The 16,972-nt window shown below is 39.9% G+C and overlaps 1 protein-coding gene across 1 annotated transcript; it reads left to right on the top strand.

Moving 5' to 3' along the window:
* The first annotated feature begins 14,434 nt into the window (after window positions 1-14,434).
* Window positions 14,435-16,914, top strand: LOC131021658 (protein EXPRESSION OF TERPENOIDS 1-like). The gene is made up of 2 exons (XM_057950908.1): window positions 14,435-15,900; window positions 16,258-16,914. The coding sequence occupies exons 1-2, from the start codon at window positions 15,285-15,287 to the stop codon at window positions 16,617-16,619; spliced, it is 978 nt and encodes a 325-aa protein (XP_057806891.1). The 5' UTR covers window positions 14,435-15,284; the 3' UTR covers window positions 16,620-16,914.
* Window positions 16,915-16,972: the final 58 nt, after the last annotated feature.

Here is a 16,972-nt window from a genome sequence, read left to right as displayed (position 1 = left end):
CACGGAGGATCAACAAATCATTCACTTTTATAATGGTTTGACTGGTCTGACAAAAAGTATGGTGGATGCTACTGCAGGTGGATGTCTTCTCCATAGAAATACAAAGGAGGCTTATCGTGTGATAGAAGAGATGGCCTCCAACAGTTATCAATGGCCGAATGACAGAAATTCTACGAGAAGAATTGCAGCTGTAAACGAGGAGAGAGATGATTTTAAAGAGAAATACGAAGCTCTTCAAAAGCAGTATGAGTTGGAGAGAAAAGCACTGCTAGCCAAAATCCCTCAGCAGCCGATTTTATCCGATGTGGCACAGTCTGAAGATGCTAATTTTGTCCAGCGGCAGTACCAATTCCATAGGCCAAACTATCAGGGACATCAGGGTGGAAATCTCCCGTATCATCCAAATAATAGGAATCATCCAAATTTTTCCTATTCAAATCCCAACAATGCTTTGCAACCTCCACCAGGATTTTCTGTTTCTAGTGGGGGAGTAATCAATGAGCCAAAGAAAGATTCAATGGAGGAAATGATGAAGCAAGTATTGGTGAAGGTCACCGGGATGGAGGCAAACTCGGCAAACTTGGAAACCAAAATGTTCAGCATGGAGCAAAATGTGTCAGCACTGTCCAAGCAAGTGCAGATATTGGAGACTCAAGTTGGTCAGATGGCCAACCAAGCAGCTGCGCAGCACAAGCCAGGCCAATTTCCTAGCAATGCTCAGTTCAATCCGAAGAGCCAATATCAACAACCTCAGCAAAATCAGCAATGTCATTCCATCCGGGTGGTTGATAATTCAGTTGAGGATGAAGAACAGCGGGATCATACAGAGCAGAGGAATCACTATTCCTCTGCAGAGCAGCGAGACCGTACAGAGCAGAGGAATCACTATTTCTCTGCAGAGCAGCGGGACGACAAGAATGGAGATGAGAAAAATGTAGAGCTTATGGAGGATGATGACCTGGAGACGATTGTGTGCGATTCGCCGCCTACTTCTACGGTATCGTCGAATACCTCTGCTGTTAAGAAGCCTATTCCTACTCCTATGTTTCCCAGGCCAGAGTACAAGCCTGTAGCACCTTTCCCTCTTTCATTTCCGAGGCCAAGATTAGATGAGCAAAGCTCCAAATTTTTGGAAACATTTAAGAAGTTGGCTGTGAATATTCCTTCCGTGGAGATCTTGAGAAATAAGCCAAATGAGGTGCAAATTGTGAAGGTTGTGATGGAAATGAAGAGTGCATTCAATGAATTTGAAGAGATGCTCGCAGTGAAGGAGTATCAGTTGGCTCCAAAGAGGGAAGATCCGGGCAGCTTCAATATTCCTGTGAAGATTGGAAAGTCACTGTTTGAGAAAGTGATGTGTGACACCGGAGCAAGCATAAATGTCATGCCTCTCAAAGTGTATAGGAAGTTGCAGCTGGGGGATTTGAAGCCAACCAAAAAGATAATTCAGCTTATTGATAAGTCTTGCTCTAAACCTCTAGGAGTTGCGGAATATGTGCTTGTGAAAGTGAGTGATGTTTTCTTCCCAGTCGACTTTGTAGTGTTGGATATTCCGGAGGATCCAAAGATGCCTTTGCTGTTAGGGAGACCTTTCCTTGCCACATGTGGAGCAAAGCTTGATATGCAAAGAGGGACGATGACATTGGGAGCCTATGGGGAAACTGTGATTTTCAAGAAACCTCCACCAAAGGAAGTTCCCCAGAATGAAGTGGTTAATTTGGCTGACAGTTTTCTAGCAAAGTCGGAGGATGAAGAAGTTGAGAAAAATGAGCTGCCCAAGGATGAAGCCAAGAAAAAGACTCCAAAACCAAAAGAAGTTCTGACTTTTGAGATGTGTCTGTTTTTGGAGCATGATGGGGGGTCTTTGAAAACCCATACCCCCAAGAAGAAGAAAGTGAAATTCCGGATTTTTCGGAACAAGAATGAGAAGGGGGCAATGCTGGAGGAGGATGTTCGAGCCAAGAGAAGTGTTTTGGTGGAGAGGGCACCCAAGAGTAGAAAAGCTTTCCAATGGTTAGAGTGTTGTTTCCGACCTCCATGAGTTTTTGAGGTATCGTCGAGCTCTAGACGTTAAATTAACCACTTGTTGGGAGGTAACCCAATTGTTTTTCTTTGTTTTGTTTTCCTTTCTTTTCGTTTTGTTTTGTTTCGTTTTGTTTCTCTTTGTTTCTTTGTTTAGTTTGGGGCAGGTGTTTCTCTGCCAGATTTCTGGTGGTCTTCATGTCCAGCGCAACCATTTTCTTCGCTGCCCTACCCAGCGCCGCTACCCTCTTCTCTGCCCAAGGCCACAAACCTTTTCGCCACCTCTCACGATGGTTTAGCTTTTCATTGCCGATAATCAGGGACGTTTTCTACACTCTTCGTATTTCTTTTATGCCCTGAGGACATGGCATGCTTTAAGTGTGGGCGAGTGGTGTTTTGTTGCTTATATTTTTCAAAAATTGGGCGAAATTGATTTTTCTATGCTTAGTTTTTGGTCTCGAATATGGCTAATTTTTATGAATTTGTGGAAGAGAAGATGGTTTTCGATGTGCATTTTGGGTTTGTGAATGAATGGAGGATATTCTTGTTTTACTTTTGATATATGTTTCTTGTTTGTGCAAAGAATTATGAGTTTTGTTGCAACACTTTTGTAAGTTAGTAAAACGTGATTTGTCCGGTAGATGCTAGAAGGAGTGTTGTCATTGTGATTGCCTACGATCGTATCTTATATGTGAAAATGTTGGAATATTGCCAACTTCAAAATTGCCAGCTCTGAAACATCTGGCCTGTTCTAAAAACGTGATAGCTCTGAGTCTCTGCTCCTCTAGTTTAACTATGAGCATGGGAAACCACGTGAAAAGACTTTGGATTACATCCAAATGGTTTTATTTCATGAATTATGGCTCAACTGTCGAAATCTCAAAGCACACAAAGTGTGAAAATTGGTGATATTGATTATAAAGGCGATCACATTAGGGAATTCACTTCTAGCGGAGAATTGGGTCTGATCGAATTACTTACATTACTCTTTTGTTGCTTCTTAAACTTTGAGTTACTTGCATGATCGAGAGATGTGTGTTGAAGGTAAAATTTTGAATTGACTTTGTGAATGTATGGATGGAAATTTACATTGTTGAAATCAGTCTCTTCCTAGGATTCATATAGATTTTGCTTGAGGACAAGCAAAAGACTAAGTGTGGGGGAGTTGATTTATGCTTAATTTACTCTATTTTTAAGGGTTTGTTTGTGCATGTTTTAAGATAATCTTCTGGAAATTGGTGCGTTTATGGTGTATTTTATGCTTTGCAGGAGATTTAGGCTTTCGAGATGGAAGAATGCAGTTTTGAATGAATTTGGAAGAATTTGGCGTTCTCCAGGTGTTCTGGTTTCCAGAGCAGAGGAACCGATATTTCCAGAGCAGACAAATCACCATTCCTCTGGAGTCAGAGAAATCAAAGTTCAGTGCAGCGAAATCCGCAAACGCCAGAGGAATCGAAGCGAGCGCGGAAACGCCAGAGGACTCATAAGGCGCCAGAGGAGTCGCCATTCCGGAGCGCTAGTCGAGGTCAGAGGAGTCGATGCCAGAGGATTCGCTTCCCCGCTGCTAGAGCGGAGGAATGCCAGAGCGGAGAAATGCCAGAGCGGAGGTCCATTTCTCTGGCGCAACCTATTCCGCTGGCGAGGTCAGAGAAATCACTTCGCCAGAGAAATCAACATGTCAGAGAAGTCGCTAGTCAGAGAAGTCAAGTCCTCAATTTCAGAGGAGTCACCATTCCTCTTAAGAAAGCCAGAGCTGAAGAAGACCAGAGCGGAAGACATTCCGCTGGTGACCCATTCCGCTGACGAAGTACCAGAGATATCACCCATTCCTCTGGCGAATGCCAGAGAGATCATCATTCCGCTGGCAAACCATTTCTCTGGCGAGGTCAGAGAAATCATCTAATCCTCTGGCGTGACCCGTTACTCTGGTGACATCCATTCCTCTGGCGAGAACTGCGAATTCGGCGAAAAGTGGGAGTATTTTCCAGAAGCGCGCATCCAGCTGGAGAGTTGCCTTATTTCACACGATTCTATTACCTTTAGAATTCCACTTTGCATGGCAACTTCCATGGTGATCCGAAGGAAATCTGAAGCTTATAAATATGTCCTCTTTTGACCTATAGAGCACCAACCCCCCGAACCCTAGCATTCATACTTTAGTTTTTAGCTTTAGATTTTTATTGTTTTCTAGTTTTCAAGGCTTGGATCAAGATTGAAGATTCAAGCGCTACTTCAGTTTTTATTCGGTTTTTATATAATTCGTTTTTACAATTGCGTTCTTCTTAATTATGTTGATGTTTTATTTTACTATGTCTAGCTAGTTTCCTTTAGCTGATTCTAGGGTTTGTAAATAGTTGATTGAATTTATGTGATTTATTTGTTAATACCTTTGTGCCTTCCAGTTTATGATTCATAATTCCTGGTGCTTAATTTCTTGTGAATTATTTGGCCAATAGTTTGCATGTTTAGCTTTTCGGTTTGAGACCTAGCGGAGATAACTGTTTAGCGGATTCAGGAATGTATGATATAATTTTAACCTTGAGACCTAGCGGAGATAGGTGGATCATAGGGAGCTATTCTTAGGAGCTATTGGGAGTTAGTAGATTTTCTTGAGACCTAACGGAGATAGATAATTTACTAATCCACGATCGTTGCTGCTCTAGCGAGAGTAATTGATTAATTAAGTGATCTCTCATCATAACTGGATTAAATTGGTACATAGGATTAATAGATTAATTATGTAGATTTAATTGATGAATTTACTACCCTAGGATCAGTTGTCTTTTAATACTTGATTTTGCCTACGTGATTTTAATTATTGTTATTAGTGTTTTAGTTTAAGTTAATTAAACATTCCTTCTTTCGTTTGCCTGAATATTACTAGAGTTTAATTAGGATTACTTAGAGTGATTCGTTGTAATAGTCCCTGTGGATACGATACTCGGTTACTTGTTATTTGTGCTACAATTGCACCGTGTTAGTTGCGGTAATTTGTTGCTAATAATTTAGTGATCAAGGTCCCCTCTTTACTTTTCAATAAACCCATCAAATCTCTCCACCACAATGACCTGCTCTTAGATTCAATATTAGACACCCAAGCATTACTAATGAGTCCATATCTCGATTTGAGAATCTGTACCCATAACGACTCTTCCCCCGACAACAGTTTCCATAACCATTTACACAAAAGACTCACATTAAAAATTCTAATATCTCTCACTCCTAATCCCCCGACACTTCTGCTTTTGCACACTTTATCCCATTTAACCCAGTTAACTTTTTAAAAAATTTTAACTTTTTTAAAATTTTCTTCCCCCCCATAAGAAGTTCCTCTGAAGCTTGGTTAAAGATTTCAAGATGCACACAAGAGCTTTAAATAAAGAAATGTAGAAGAGTGGAAGGGCAACCAACACTGAGTTTAGAAGAATAATCCTTCCTCGAAGAGATAAGAATCTCTTTTCCCAACCCAATAACTTCTTTCGAAACCTGTCGATGAGTGGTTTCCAAACTTCTTTTTTCCTGTGATTCGCTCCAATCGGTAAACCAAGATAGGTGAAAGGGAGCTTTCCTACTTTACAACCAATGATTTCTGCATAGAGTGTTGCTATTTGACTATTAATACCAATACCATGAAGAGAGCTTTTCTGAAAATTCACACGAAAACCTAAAGCCACCTCAAACAGACGGAGTAAGCTTTTCATCGTTTTAGCATTTTGGACAAACGCCTTGCCTATTAACATTGTGTCATCTGCAAACTGTAAATGACTCACCTTAATTCTATCTTCTCCAATTTCACAACCTTCAAACAACTGTTCTTGTTCTGCTTTTCTCATTAGGCAGCTAAAGCCATCTGCAGCAAGAAGAAAAAGAAGCGGAGATAAGGGGTCCCCTTGTCTGATTCATCTTTCAAGATTAAATACCCCCGATGGACTCCCATTAACTAGAACAGGCATATAGATGTAGAAGAGAGACAACTTCTGATCCATTTTCGCCATTTCCAATCAAAGTTCATACCTTGCATCATCTCATCCAAATATTCCCAGAAAACCGAGTCGTAAGCTTTTTCAAAATCCACTTTGAATACCATTCCTTCCAATCTCTTTCGAACCACAAAATCAATTGATTCATTAAGTACCAAAATATACTATCCAAAACCTGTTTGTTCCCCACAAAGGCACTTTGGTTTTCGGATATAACTGAGCCCACCACTTTTGCTAATCTATTAGCCAAAAAATTTTCCAATCTATTAGCCAAAAATTTTGCCAAAATCTTGTAAGTGCATTCGATCAACGAGATTGGACGGAAATCAGAGATTGCTTGAGCCAAACTTTTCTTTGGGATCAGAGTTACAAAACAAGGATTTCCACCTTTAACAATTCTTCCTATCTCATGAAACTCCTCCAAGAACTTCATCACATCACCCTTAACGATATGCCACATTTTCTTGATAAAATTGAAAGTAAATCCATCAGGTCCCAGACTTTTGTTACCACCGCAACTCCACACAGCTTTTCTAACTTGGAGATAGTTGTGTTCCATTTCATTTTGTTTTTTAAATTGTACCATGGAGTTTGTATTGAGCTTGTTTTTTTCTTTATTTTGTAATTGATTTGAAACCTGATGTGCTATATTTGCATGTTATGTGCTTTATGATTGTCTGAAAAGTAATTTGATGTTTACTGATGAATAGAAAAAAAATTCTGACCCCATATTTTTTAGGCATTTGTAGAAATGAGTGAAAGAGTAGATGTATAGACCATTTCTACATGCTGGATCTTTTTATCCTGAATTTCTTAGAGGTCCTCAAGGATTCATAAATTTTGCTTGCAATAGACGAGATCTAATAGATGGGAAAAAACTTAAATGTCCGCGTAGAAATTATGATAATGTACGTTACAACACTAAAATGTTATTCAATATCACATTGCAAAGAACGGATTGTGCGGAATTACAATATTTGAAGATTTCATGGGGAAATTGAAATTCCCACGACTGAATATCTTAACTTTGAAAATATTAAGGATAATGAAAATAATTATCACAATGTAATGATGGATGTTGTTGCATCTCAATATAACATGCAAACATTGTAGACCCGAATTAGTGCATGCTTATTTCATCCTTCATGTGAACAAAGATGCTACTTAGGTTTAGACTTATTGGGGTATGTAGTCAAGGATTCTGTGTTTAAGTATTAATATTGTCACGTAATTTAATGTATCAGTATTAATTGTGATATGTCCATCATTGTAGAAGAAGGTGCATGAAACTGTTGCTGGACATAGCTAGTCTGTGGATGGAGTCTGATCTACCAGAGTTTGATATGACCAAGGTTTACATGGAGGCTATAGACGGGCTGGATAAAAAGAAGAGGATGTTCAGAGTTAGTAGACTTGCAGCGAACTTCAGAAGTGATGAGTCGAGTGGAACATCTCACTTTCACGTACGACCCTTTCTATTGATCCATGACGCCTCAAAGAGATGGAGCAGAAATTGCAGGAGGCCCATAAACAGAGAGATGACTTCATGGCTCGATTTGAGGCTCAGTACGAGGCCCAAAGGCTAAGAGATGAGCGACAACGGTAAGTGATTGAGGTTATGCAAGCTCAACTAGAGGCACAACAACGCCTAATTGAGTTGATTGTGTCTAAGCTTCCACCACCTGGACCACCTCCACCTTCTTGATGTAGTGTTTGGATATTTTAAAACTTGTTTGTTGTTGTAGCATTGTGTTGTGAAATTTGGATAAATGAATACTTGAATATTTGTTTTATTGTACAAGTATTTTATGAAAATGTTTTGGTATTTTATACTCCCTCCGTCCGCCAAAAGTGGACCATTTTTACTATATCAGACGTCCGCAAAGAGTATACCACTTTCCTTTTATAGAAATGGTCCCACCATCTACTTTAATCTTTTATCCTTACAAACACTCTTTATTTACAAAAAAATCACTACAAATTCAATCTCAACTACACATCTCATAAAGTGGTGGGACCCTTTCACCACTACATCAAAATTATCACCAATTTTATTAAATCTCGTGTCCAGCCAAAATGGTCCACTTTTGGCGGACCGCGGGAGTATTATTCATTGTTTTTGATAATGAATTTTTGTAACTATTCAACATGTTGTTTATAACTAGGTAAAAAATAAAATAAAAATAAAAATAAATACTTCATATGTCCATAATAGAATAATCCCACAAATTTTAATAAAAATAGTTGAGTATATTATAAGTGGAGAAGATGTCTTATTTAAAAAGTAGTGTTAATAATAAACTTTAATTGTATTGAAACTGGAGAAAGGGGTCCACCATATGATAAAAAGTTTCTAAAAATAAAAAGTAACTAATTTTTATGAATATCCCAAAATGATAAAAAAAATCGATTTTTTTTTTGTGAAGGGAGACAATTTTTTTTTTCATATTGAAAATTTAACGACTGACTTGAAGTCGTTGACAACATATTCCCATTTTTTTCATATTAATAATATGTTCATTTTAATTCCATTTTCTACATATCAACAGTTAAACGCCGTCTTATAATCTTTCATTGAAGACGTTTATTATATATTTTATTCAGAATATAATTAAATGAAAAAGAAAAAAAAATACTCTCTATCTACAATATGAAAAAAATGAAGAAATTTAAAATTTGAAGATTAGTGACAATTAATTGAAGGGCTAATGAACCGTTAATTAACTTGTCATGTAATAAGTTTAAATTTTACATAAATTATGACATTGATTTATTCTCAATTTACTAAGGGTTAATAGCCGAAAAATACACGAATTTTCACCGAATTTGCATATTGCACATGACCTTCAAAAATAGCCCCAGAATACACCACCATTTAATTTAGTTGTAAATTGCACACGACGAAAATTCCGACAGCTCTTAAGTTTGACCGACGATGACATGGCATTACTCGTGGCTTTTTTTTTCACGATGGCAAAACGACATCGTTTTGCCTAGAAATTAAATTAAAAGGTGATTTTAATTAGGGTTATTAGCCTGTAAATACACAAACTTTTTATATTTTCTGAAATTTAACATGACTTTTATTTTTAGCCCACAAATACACGAACTTAGCATTTTTTTTCTGATTTTTGACATCGACAAGAAAAAGTTCTAATTTACTATTAATGTGAAGGCCGGTATACCATGTCATTCACTCTCTAATCAAAATAATGAATCAAATTACTCTATTCAAGTGCATATTTCGTAGTCCACGTCATGTATTCTTGCCTCCACCTCAACAATAAACAGAGTTTTTTCATGTCGATGTCAAAAATCAGAAAAAATGCTAAGTTCATGTATTTATGGGCTAAAAATAAAAGTCATGTTAAATTTCAAAAAATATAAAAAGTTTGTGTATTTACAGGCTAATAACCCTTTTAATTAAACAAAGTCTGATTAATTAATTAAACATAGTAATCCGGTTCATATTCTCCAACTCAACTGCCGTCACGAATCCGTCGTCCGCCATCTCTACCGGCAGCGCCACCTTCATTTCTTCAACATTGAAAATCTGGTTCATCTTCTGCTCCGCGCAGAGCGGCCAAGTAATCATGGGCAACGCCATCTCTACCGGCAGCAGCGCCTCCAGATCCGGCTCCTCCGCACCCTTCCCCAGCGATTCATAGCCTTCATCCTTTCTCCGCTCTCCCTCCTCATCCCCAGCCCACCACGCCTTCTACTTCACCGGATCGTGGATCTCCGCTGCCCACAACCCACCATCGATTTCAACATGTTTGTGCTCATTCTTCTCTCGTTTCTCATAGACACACACACACACACACACACACACACATGTTTCTGCTCCATTCCTACCGCCGCCGCCTAAAGCCCTAGATCCCCAAAGTTGCCGCCGCCTCGCCTTCCTGCAAACCCCTCTTCCTTCATCGTCCTTGCAGAGGAGCGTCGTCCAACACACCAATTACTTTTCCCCCGTGCTTTGATTTACGTTGCCCCGCCGTCTCCCTCTTCCCCCACGATTTTCGCCGCCCCGCCGTGCTCCTGTCCTAATTTCTCAGATCCGGACCGACACCTTTCGAAACATTAATTTCCGCAGCAGTCACAGGTTAAAGCTCGTGCACCTGCTCTCCACCACTACCACCACCACCGTTTCCCCTCATTTCTAAGAGGAAGGCGGTAGCCGAGATTTGCAGAATGAGCGACGAAGGCAGTCCAGACGGGAAGAAGGTCCGGACAATAAATTAGGGGATTTTTCCATTTTTTAAAATTTTTTATTTAATTTAAAAAAGCTTGACAAAACGACGTCGTTTTGCTACATCGGAAAATCGTCCACGTCAACAAAATCCGACAGCCACGTCACCACCGATCAAGGTGTTAGTCAACGCATGTGCAATTTGCGATTAAATTAAAAAGTGGTGTATTCGAGGGCTATTTTTGAAGGTCATGTGCAATATGCAAATCCAGTAAAAGTTCGTGTATTTTTCGGCTATTAACCCTATACTAAAATATCATTAAAATTGTTTAAAATTAATTTAAAATTAGAAATTGTCTTTTCAATATAGTATAAATTCATTAAAAATAAAGTTCATAAATACTACTTCATCCGTCAAATTAATAATGTCTCAATTACTATATTGAAATGTCCAACTAATAATGTTCCATACTATTTTTAGTAAAAAGTTAACAATTTAAAATATTATTAGTAGTGAGTCCAACTTACTTTATACATCAACTCATTTAAAATAATCCTTAATATCTTTTATCAACTCACTTTATACGTTAATTATATTATTTTTAATCTTTACACCAAAAGTAATGGAACATTATCAATGAAACGGGAAGAGTATTTGCTATTTAACCATATCTTTAGCCACATTTACGAGTTGAAAGCTCAATTTCTTCTAGTGTATTATTAGACTATTAGAACAATAGCACACTCTGATAGATCTGGGATTCTGGATACAAAATCTGGATACAGTGAGCTTCGATTCGATTAGGGGGTGTATTAGTTCAAGACTTATCTAGATTTTAAAAGTCCGTGGATTTTAAAAGTCTATAGAATTCTCACGGATTCTTCATGATTTTGAATGGATTCTTGGTCGAATTTTTAAAGAATTAGCAAGAATTTGTCGTGATTTTCTCAGAGTTGAAATCCACAAAGCCAGCGGGCGTGGAGACCTCGCGAGCGCTAGGTTCACGCGAGCGCTAGGGTTGTAAATGAATCGAATATTTTTGCTCGATTCGAGATTCGATTCGAAATTGCCTGATTCGTATTCGAAATTATTCGATTCGTATTCAATAACAAATATTCGATTCGATTCGATTATTATTCAAATACGTATTTGAAATTTTGATATTCGATTCGATATATATATATATATATATATATATATATATATAATTTTAATTGAAATTTTATAATGTTTAATTCTGACTCTTATTGTATATATCTACTATATATATAGAATATTAACATTTAAAGTATTATTTTTGTTTTTTAACCCTCTCTTTAAAAAAAATAGTAAAAAAAGAGTGTAGCCCTAAATCTAATTAGCTGCAGCCTGCCGCCTCTTCTTTCCCATTTCCAAATTGCAATTGAGGGTTTGAAAAAAATCAAGCCTCCATCGCTCTCTGCGCCACTCTTCTCCCTGTCGATCGTCGCCTCCATCGCTCTCTGCGCCACCTGCAGCGCTCGTTACCGGCCGCCAGCAACCCGCTGCCTCGCCTGCATCGGTCGCTCGTCGCCTGCATCGCTCGCCGCCGCGCCGCCCAGTCGCTCGTCGTCTCCACCCACGCCGCTTCCATCCTCGCCCGCCTCGACCTCGCTAGGTCTACTCTCCTTCTCGAGTAGCGCAGGTCTTCTCCCCGCCGTCAAATCCGACTCCGGTTTGGGTTCTCTGGCCTCTCGCATCTCCCTCTGTCTGCGCCGCGATTCCATGGTTGCCGCCTCTCTGGTCTGTGCCGCGACCCCATGGCCGCCTCTCCGGTCTGCAATCGCAGTTATCTCCCGCGACCCCATGGCCGCCTCCTCCTTCTGTACAGAGATCCCTATTTATTACGCCGCTGGAGTTTGTAATCGTAATTAGGGTTTTGAACTGAGTGATTTGGTAGTTTTCCTCTGCATCTTCTTGAATCGGTTGTCATATTTTGTGCAGATTTGGTTTGCAATTTACATTTGGGATCTGCATTTTTCGATATGGGGTTTATTTTTCAGTTTTCGTGTGTGCGATTTTGGGCTCTGTTTTTCGACGATGTCGCCGGCGGCGGCGTTGTTGCCAGAGAAGAAACAGTATCACGGATCGAATAATATAGAATACTCGAATCGAATCGAATATTTTCGAATCGAATAATATAGAATACAAGTCGAATACTCGAATCGAATATTCGAATCGAGTATTCGAAAAAAAATTAAGGTACTTTGATAAGACGAATCGAATACTCGAATCGAATCGAATAATTCGAAAATATCAACGAATCGAATACCGAATCGAATTTAATATTCGAAATCGAATCGAATCACGAATCGAATATTAGTCTCATTTCACGAATACGAATCGAATATGTTGATATTCGCTTCGATTCGATTACAACCCTAGCGAGCGCTTGAGGCCCAGCGCTCACTGGCTTCTTGAATTAAATTAAATAGCCACGCTGCGATTGACTTTCTTCTTCACCGCTTCTCTCTCCTCCACTCCTCTTCGTTTCTCTCTCCTCTTTCCCCCCCCCCTTTAAGTTGACTGTGCAGAATTACACAAGAAGATATTGATTTACAAGCAAGTGATGATTTACAACCCATATTCTCACTTCCTAAATCATAAACCTACAGATTCAACGTCAAATTCCTCTAAAGAAGAAAAGATTGAAATCTCACGAGAAGATTGAGATGGTTGAAGAATTCTTTCTCCGCATATACACGATACAAAATTCCATAGTCATCTTCAAGACCAACCATCATGTTGCAGAAACATCAGATTTGCATTTTATACAAATCAATTACTATATCTTTTATTAATTCTGACCAAAAACAGAAACATAACTCAAATCACCGGCACCTAAATCGTGGCCACCACCGCATCTCTCCATTTTCCGGCGACCATAGAGAGGGAGAGAGAAGAAAATCTGGTTTGTCCGCCCTAAATAAATGCCCACACATTTCTATGCGTGTACATCGATCACTGATGTTCATAAATATAGGGGTATACACGTGTCAACGTTGGCGCAGCTTCCTAATTTGTGCTTGGCGTGGCATAGAGGCACAATAAATGAGTTTGAGATAACTCCAAAATTTCAGCTCTGAAATTGTTAAATGGAGCAGAGGAATCTTTTACGCAAATGAACATAAACCGCAAACCAAGAAGCCAGCGGCCGCAGCGCCCCAGCGAGCGTTGGCTTCGTTGGCCGCGGGCGCTGGCACCCAGCGAGCGCGGGGATTTTGCAAGATTTGTGAATTCTCGTGGTCTCTCTTCGGATTTGTTCATGCCTATTTTTTCAACGAAATCAATGAAAGTCATTCCAACTTTAAAGTCCATAAATTAACGAATACACCCAGATTTTCATAGACTTTTAAAAGTCTTGAACGAATACACTCAGATTTTCATAGACTTTTAAAAGTCTTGAACGAATACACTCAGATTTTTATAGACTTTTAAAAGTCTTGAACTAATACACCCAGACTTTGAAAGTCTGCTGAAATCTATTAAAGTCTTGAACTAATACACCCCCTAAATTGTGATTGTAATTAATAAAATCTACTCCCTTCGTCCATGAAAGAACTTCCTAGGAGGGAGTGACACGGGTATTAAGAAAATATATTATTGAGAGTGGATAAAAGGTAGTTGAGTGTATTGGGAGTGGTGAAAAGGTGTTATAATTAATATTGAGAGTTGTGAAAAGTGAAAAGTAAGATGATTATAAGTGGTGGGGTATAGTCTAAAAATAGGTAGGAAGTTCTTTTGTGGACGTCCCAAAAAAGAAAGATAGGAAGTTCTTTCGTGGACGGAGAGAGTATTAGATATTGATGAAAATACCCAAGATAGCAGTAAGCACAACCTGCATTACATTACACAAAATAATTTTGTTACTTCATGGACGTCCAAGATTGTGAAATTCCTCCTTATAAAAAAAGAGATATATATTATCACCGTCCCCCCTTCATCCATTTTAAAAATAAAAACTAACAATTTCTAATACTCACTCACTCACAATCAAGATAAAAAATAAATATAACCGGTCGAAGAAAACAACCATTAGGAAAAAAAACGAAAACGATAACGAAAATAAGTACTGTAACACTCGCAGATCTATGTTCGTAACAGCCCCAGAATCAGACCTTCATAAAACATTTGAAAAAAAAAAAAAAGATTAATGAGGATAAGATGCAAGTGTAAGGATCTAATACTGTGTAACAATTAGATATTAAATGTATAAGAATGAAATAAAATGTGTAAATAATTAGAAGGAGAGGGGTACAGACATAAAGCAGCGGGTTTCACGGTACAAAAGGACGAGGTTGCAAAAGCTGTTTTAGTGACACGTGGCAATAGTAGCAGCCGTAGATTCGCATGCAGATGCATACCATCTTTAGATTACTCCTAGTTGATGATCAAGACAGGATATAGCGTAGAGGGAGAGAGTCAAACAGTGCGTGTTGTAAATGTGTGTGAGAGAGACTCTTATACGTATTCTCACCGAGGGTAGAGACTAGAGAGAGAGAGAGGTAAAAAAGCTGATGTTGTTTTGCAAATTAAACCGAAAAAGAAAAAAGACCAAAAAGAGTGAAATAAATCCGAATAAAATAAATAGTTAAATTGGTGGTGGCAGAGAAGAAAAAGAAGAAAGAAAAAAACAAAAGGAAAGAGAAGAAGGCAGTTGCTTTTGGGGAGGCCATGGCGGCGTGGCAGAGCTGTTATTCTGCGTCTTTAATGCCAACAACACACACGCAGAAGAGCCACAGAATTGAAGGAGCCGATTAATCATCTCCTCTCCTATTCGCTTACCACAAAAACCCTCTCTCTCTCTCTCTCTCTCTCTCTCTCTATAGTTTTCTCTCTCCTAAAACCATACATACACACACTCGTCCTCGTTTAAAATTAAAGCTTGGAGAGGGTATGTAGAAAGGAGCAAGTGTTGCTTAAAATCTCCACATGCAAATACTGGGCAGTAGTGATTCGGGCAGAAATCAGAAATTGCGTGCCACATTCCCAAAACAGCAAGAACTAAAGCGCATCATATCAAGGCTATGGAAGTAACACATACAAAAGGAGCTCATCAGTTGGTTCCGAGATGGCCGGCTTTTTCTCACTAGGCAGCGGAGCTGGTCGCCCCAGCGGCGCCAACAACCCCGATCAGGAGAGCACCAGCCACAACCCCAACCACAACCCGCCGTCGGACCTCAATCCGGAGAGCTGGTTCCTGTTCAGAAATGAGGAGATTTCATACAAGGGTTTCGAGCTGTGGCAGCCGCAGCCGCAGCCGCACCAACACCAGCAAGCGGAGAATTTCCTGCAGCCGCGGAACCCGCTGCAGGATCTCTACGCGTCGGCGGGAGGGCCGAGCCGACTCAGCATCGGCGATGATCAGTCGCCGAGATCGGGGTTCCTAATGATGAGGAGCAGCGGCGGAGGTGGGATCAGCTGCCAGGACTGCGGGAATCAAGCCAAGAAGGATTGCACGCACATGAGATGTAGAACTTGTTGCAAAAGCCGAGGGTTTCAGTGCCAGACCCATGTAAAGAGCACTTGGGTTCCCGCTTCCAAGAGGAGAGAGAGGCAGCAGCAGCTGGCTTCCTTGCAGCGCCGAGACACGCCGCCGACTAGAGAGAGGGAGAGAGAGACCTCCAAACGCCACCGAGAGTCTCCCAATCCTCTTGTGTGCACTCGCATCCCCACAACCACGTCAGGTAAATATGGATGATCGTTTCAGACAATCGAATCTAATCATAAAATTTTGTAGAAATCCAAGAGAGGGTAAAATCTGTCTGGGGTCGTGTCAGTTTTGGTCCATTGAATACTGCATTTCCCAGTAGACAAACATGATATGAAGAGAAAGCCCGTAACAATTGCGTGTAGCGAGAATCCACCCCACCTCAAACCCCATCATTTTTTTCGCTACTTTTTTCTTTCCAACACTGTTTTGGGGTTCCCTGCTACCCCTTTTTCTCTCTATCTTTCTCCATCTACTTGTAATCGTAGTGATTCCTAAATTTGAACTAGTATACATAAAAAATTTGACATTTTTGATGGACAATATGAATTAGGGTTGGAGATGGGGAATTTCCCTTCCGAAGTAAGCGCAGAGGCAGTTTTCCGGTGCGTTAGAGTGAGCCCCATGGATGAGGCCGAGGAGCAGTTGGCATACCAAACTGCGGTCAACATCTCCGGCCATGTTTTCAAAGGAATTCTGTACGATCAAGGCAGCGAGGCTCAGTACATGCCCGGTGAGACTTCTTCCGGCGGCGGAAGCGTCAGCGCCGGAGCAGCTCAACACCTCAATTTAATCACCGGGGCTCCGGCCACTGCCACCACCTCCGCCGCTCCGCCCTTTCTCGACACTTGTTTATTCCCGCCCCCAATTCACTTCGTTGCCGGTACGCAATTCTTCCCACCTCCAAGATCTTGAGAAAAAAATATTCCCTCACATTCATCTTCTCTCCTTCTCCTTGTGTTATGACTTAGTTTGTAGGGGTAGTGATCAGCTTTTCCACATAGAATGGTGTGTTACTGCAGCTGTAAAATGGGGGTGAGAATGAGAATGAGATAGAAACAAAAATATTGTATTTGACAGACAAAAGAGAGAGCAGGAAATGAGGGGATTATGTTTGATTTTTAGTTCATATTCCGATGCAACCGTTGAATTATTATTCTTGTTCCATTTGAAATTGCCATAAAAAAAGGTTTCTATTTTGCGCTGTAAACATGGGCGTGTTGTTTCCTTTTCTGTTTGTTTCTATAATATTATAGCAAACCTTTTTT

The sequence above is a fragment of the Salvia miltiorrhiza genome, chromosome 4 (genome assembly GCF_028751815.1).
Source record: "Salvia miltiorrhiza cultivar Shanhuang (shh) chromosome 4, IMPLAD_Smil_shh, whole genome shotgun sequence".
Lineage (NCBI taxonomy): Eukaryota > Viridiplantae > Streptophyta > Magnoliopsida > Lamiales > Lamiaceae > Salvia > Salvia miltiorrhiza.
Note: the sequence above shows the minus strand (reverse complement) of the source record. Positions and strands in the feature narration are given on the sequence as shown.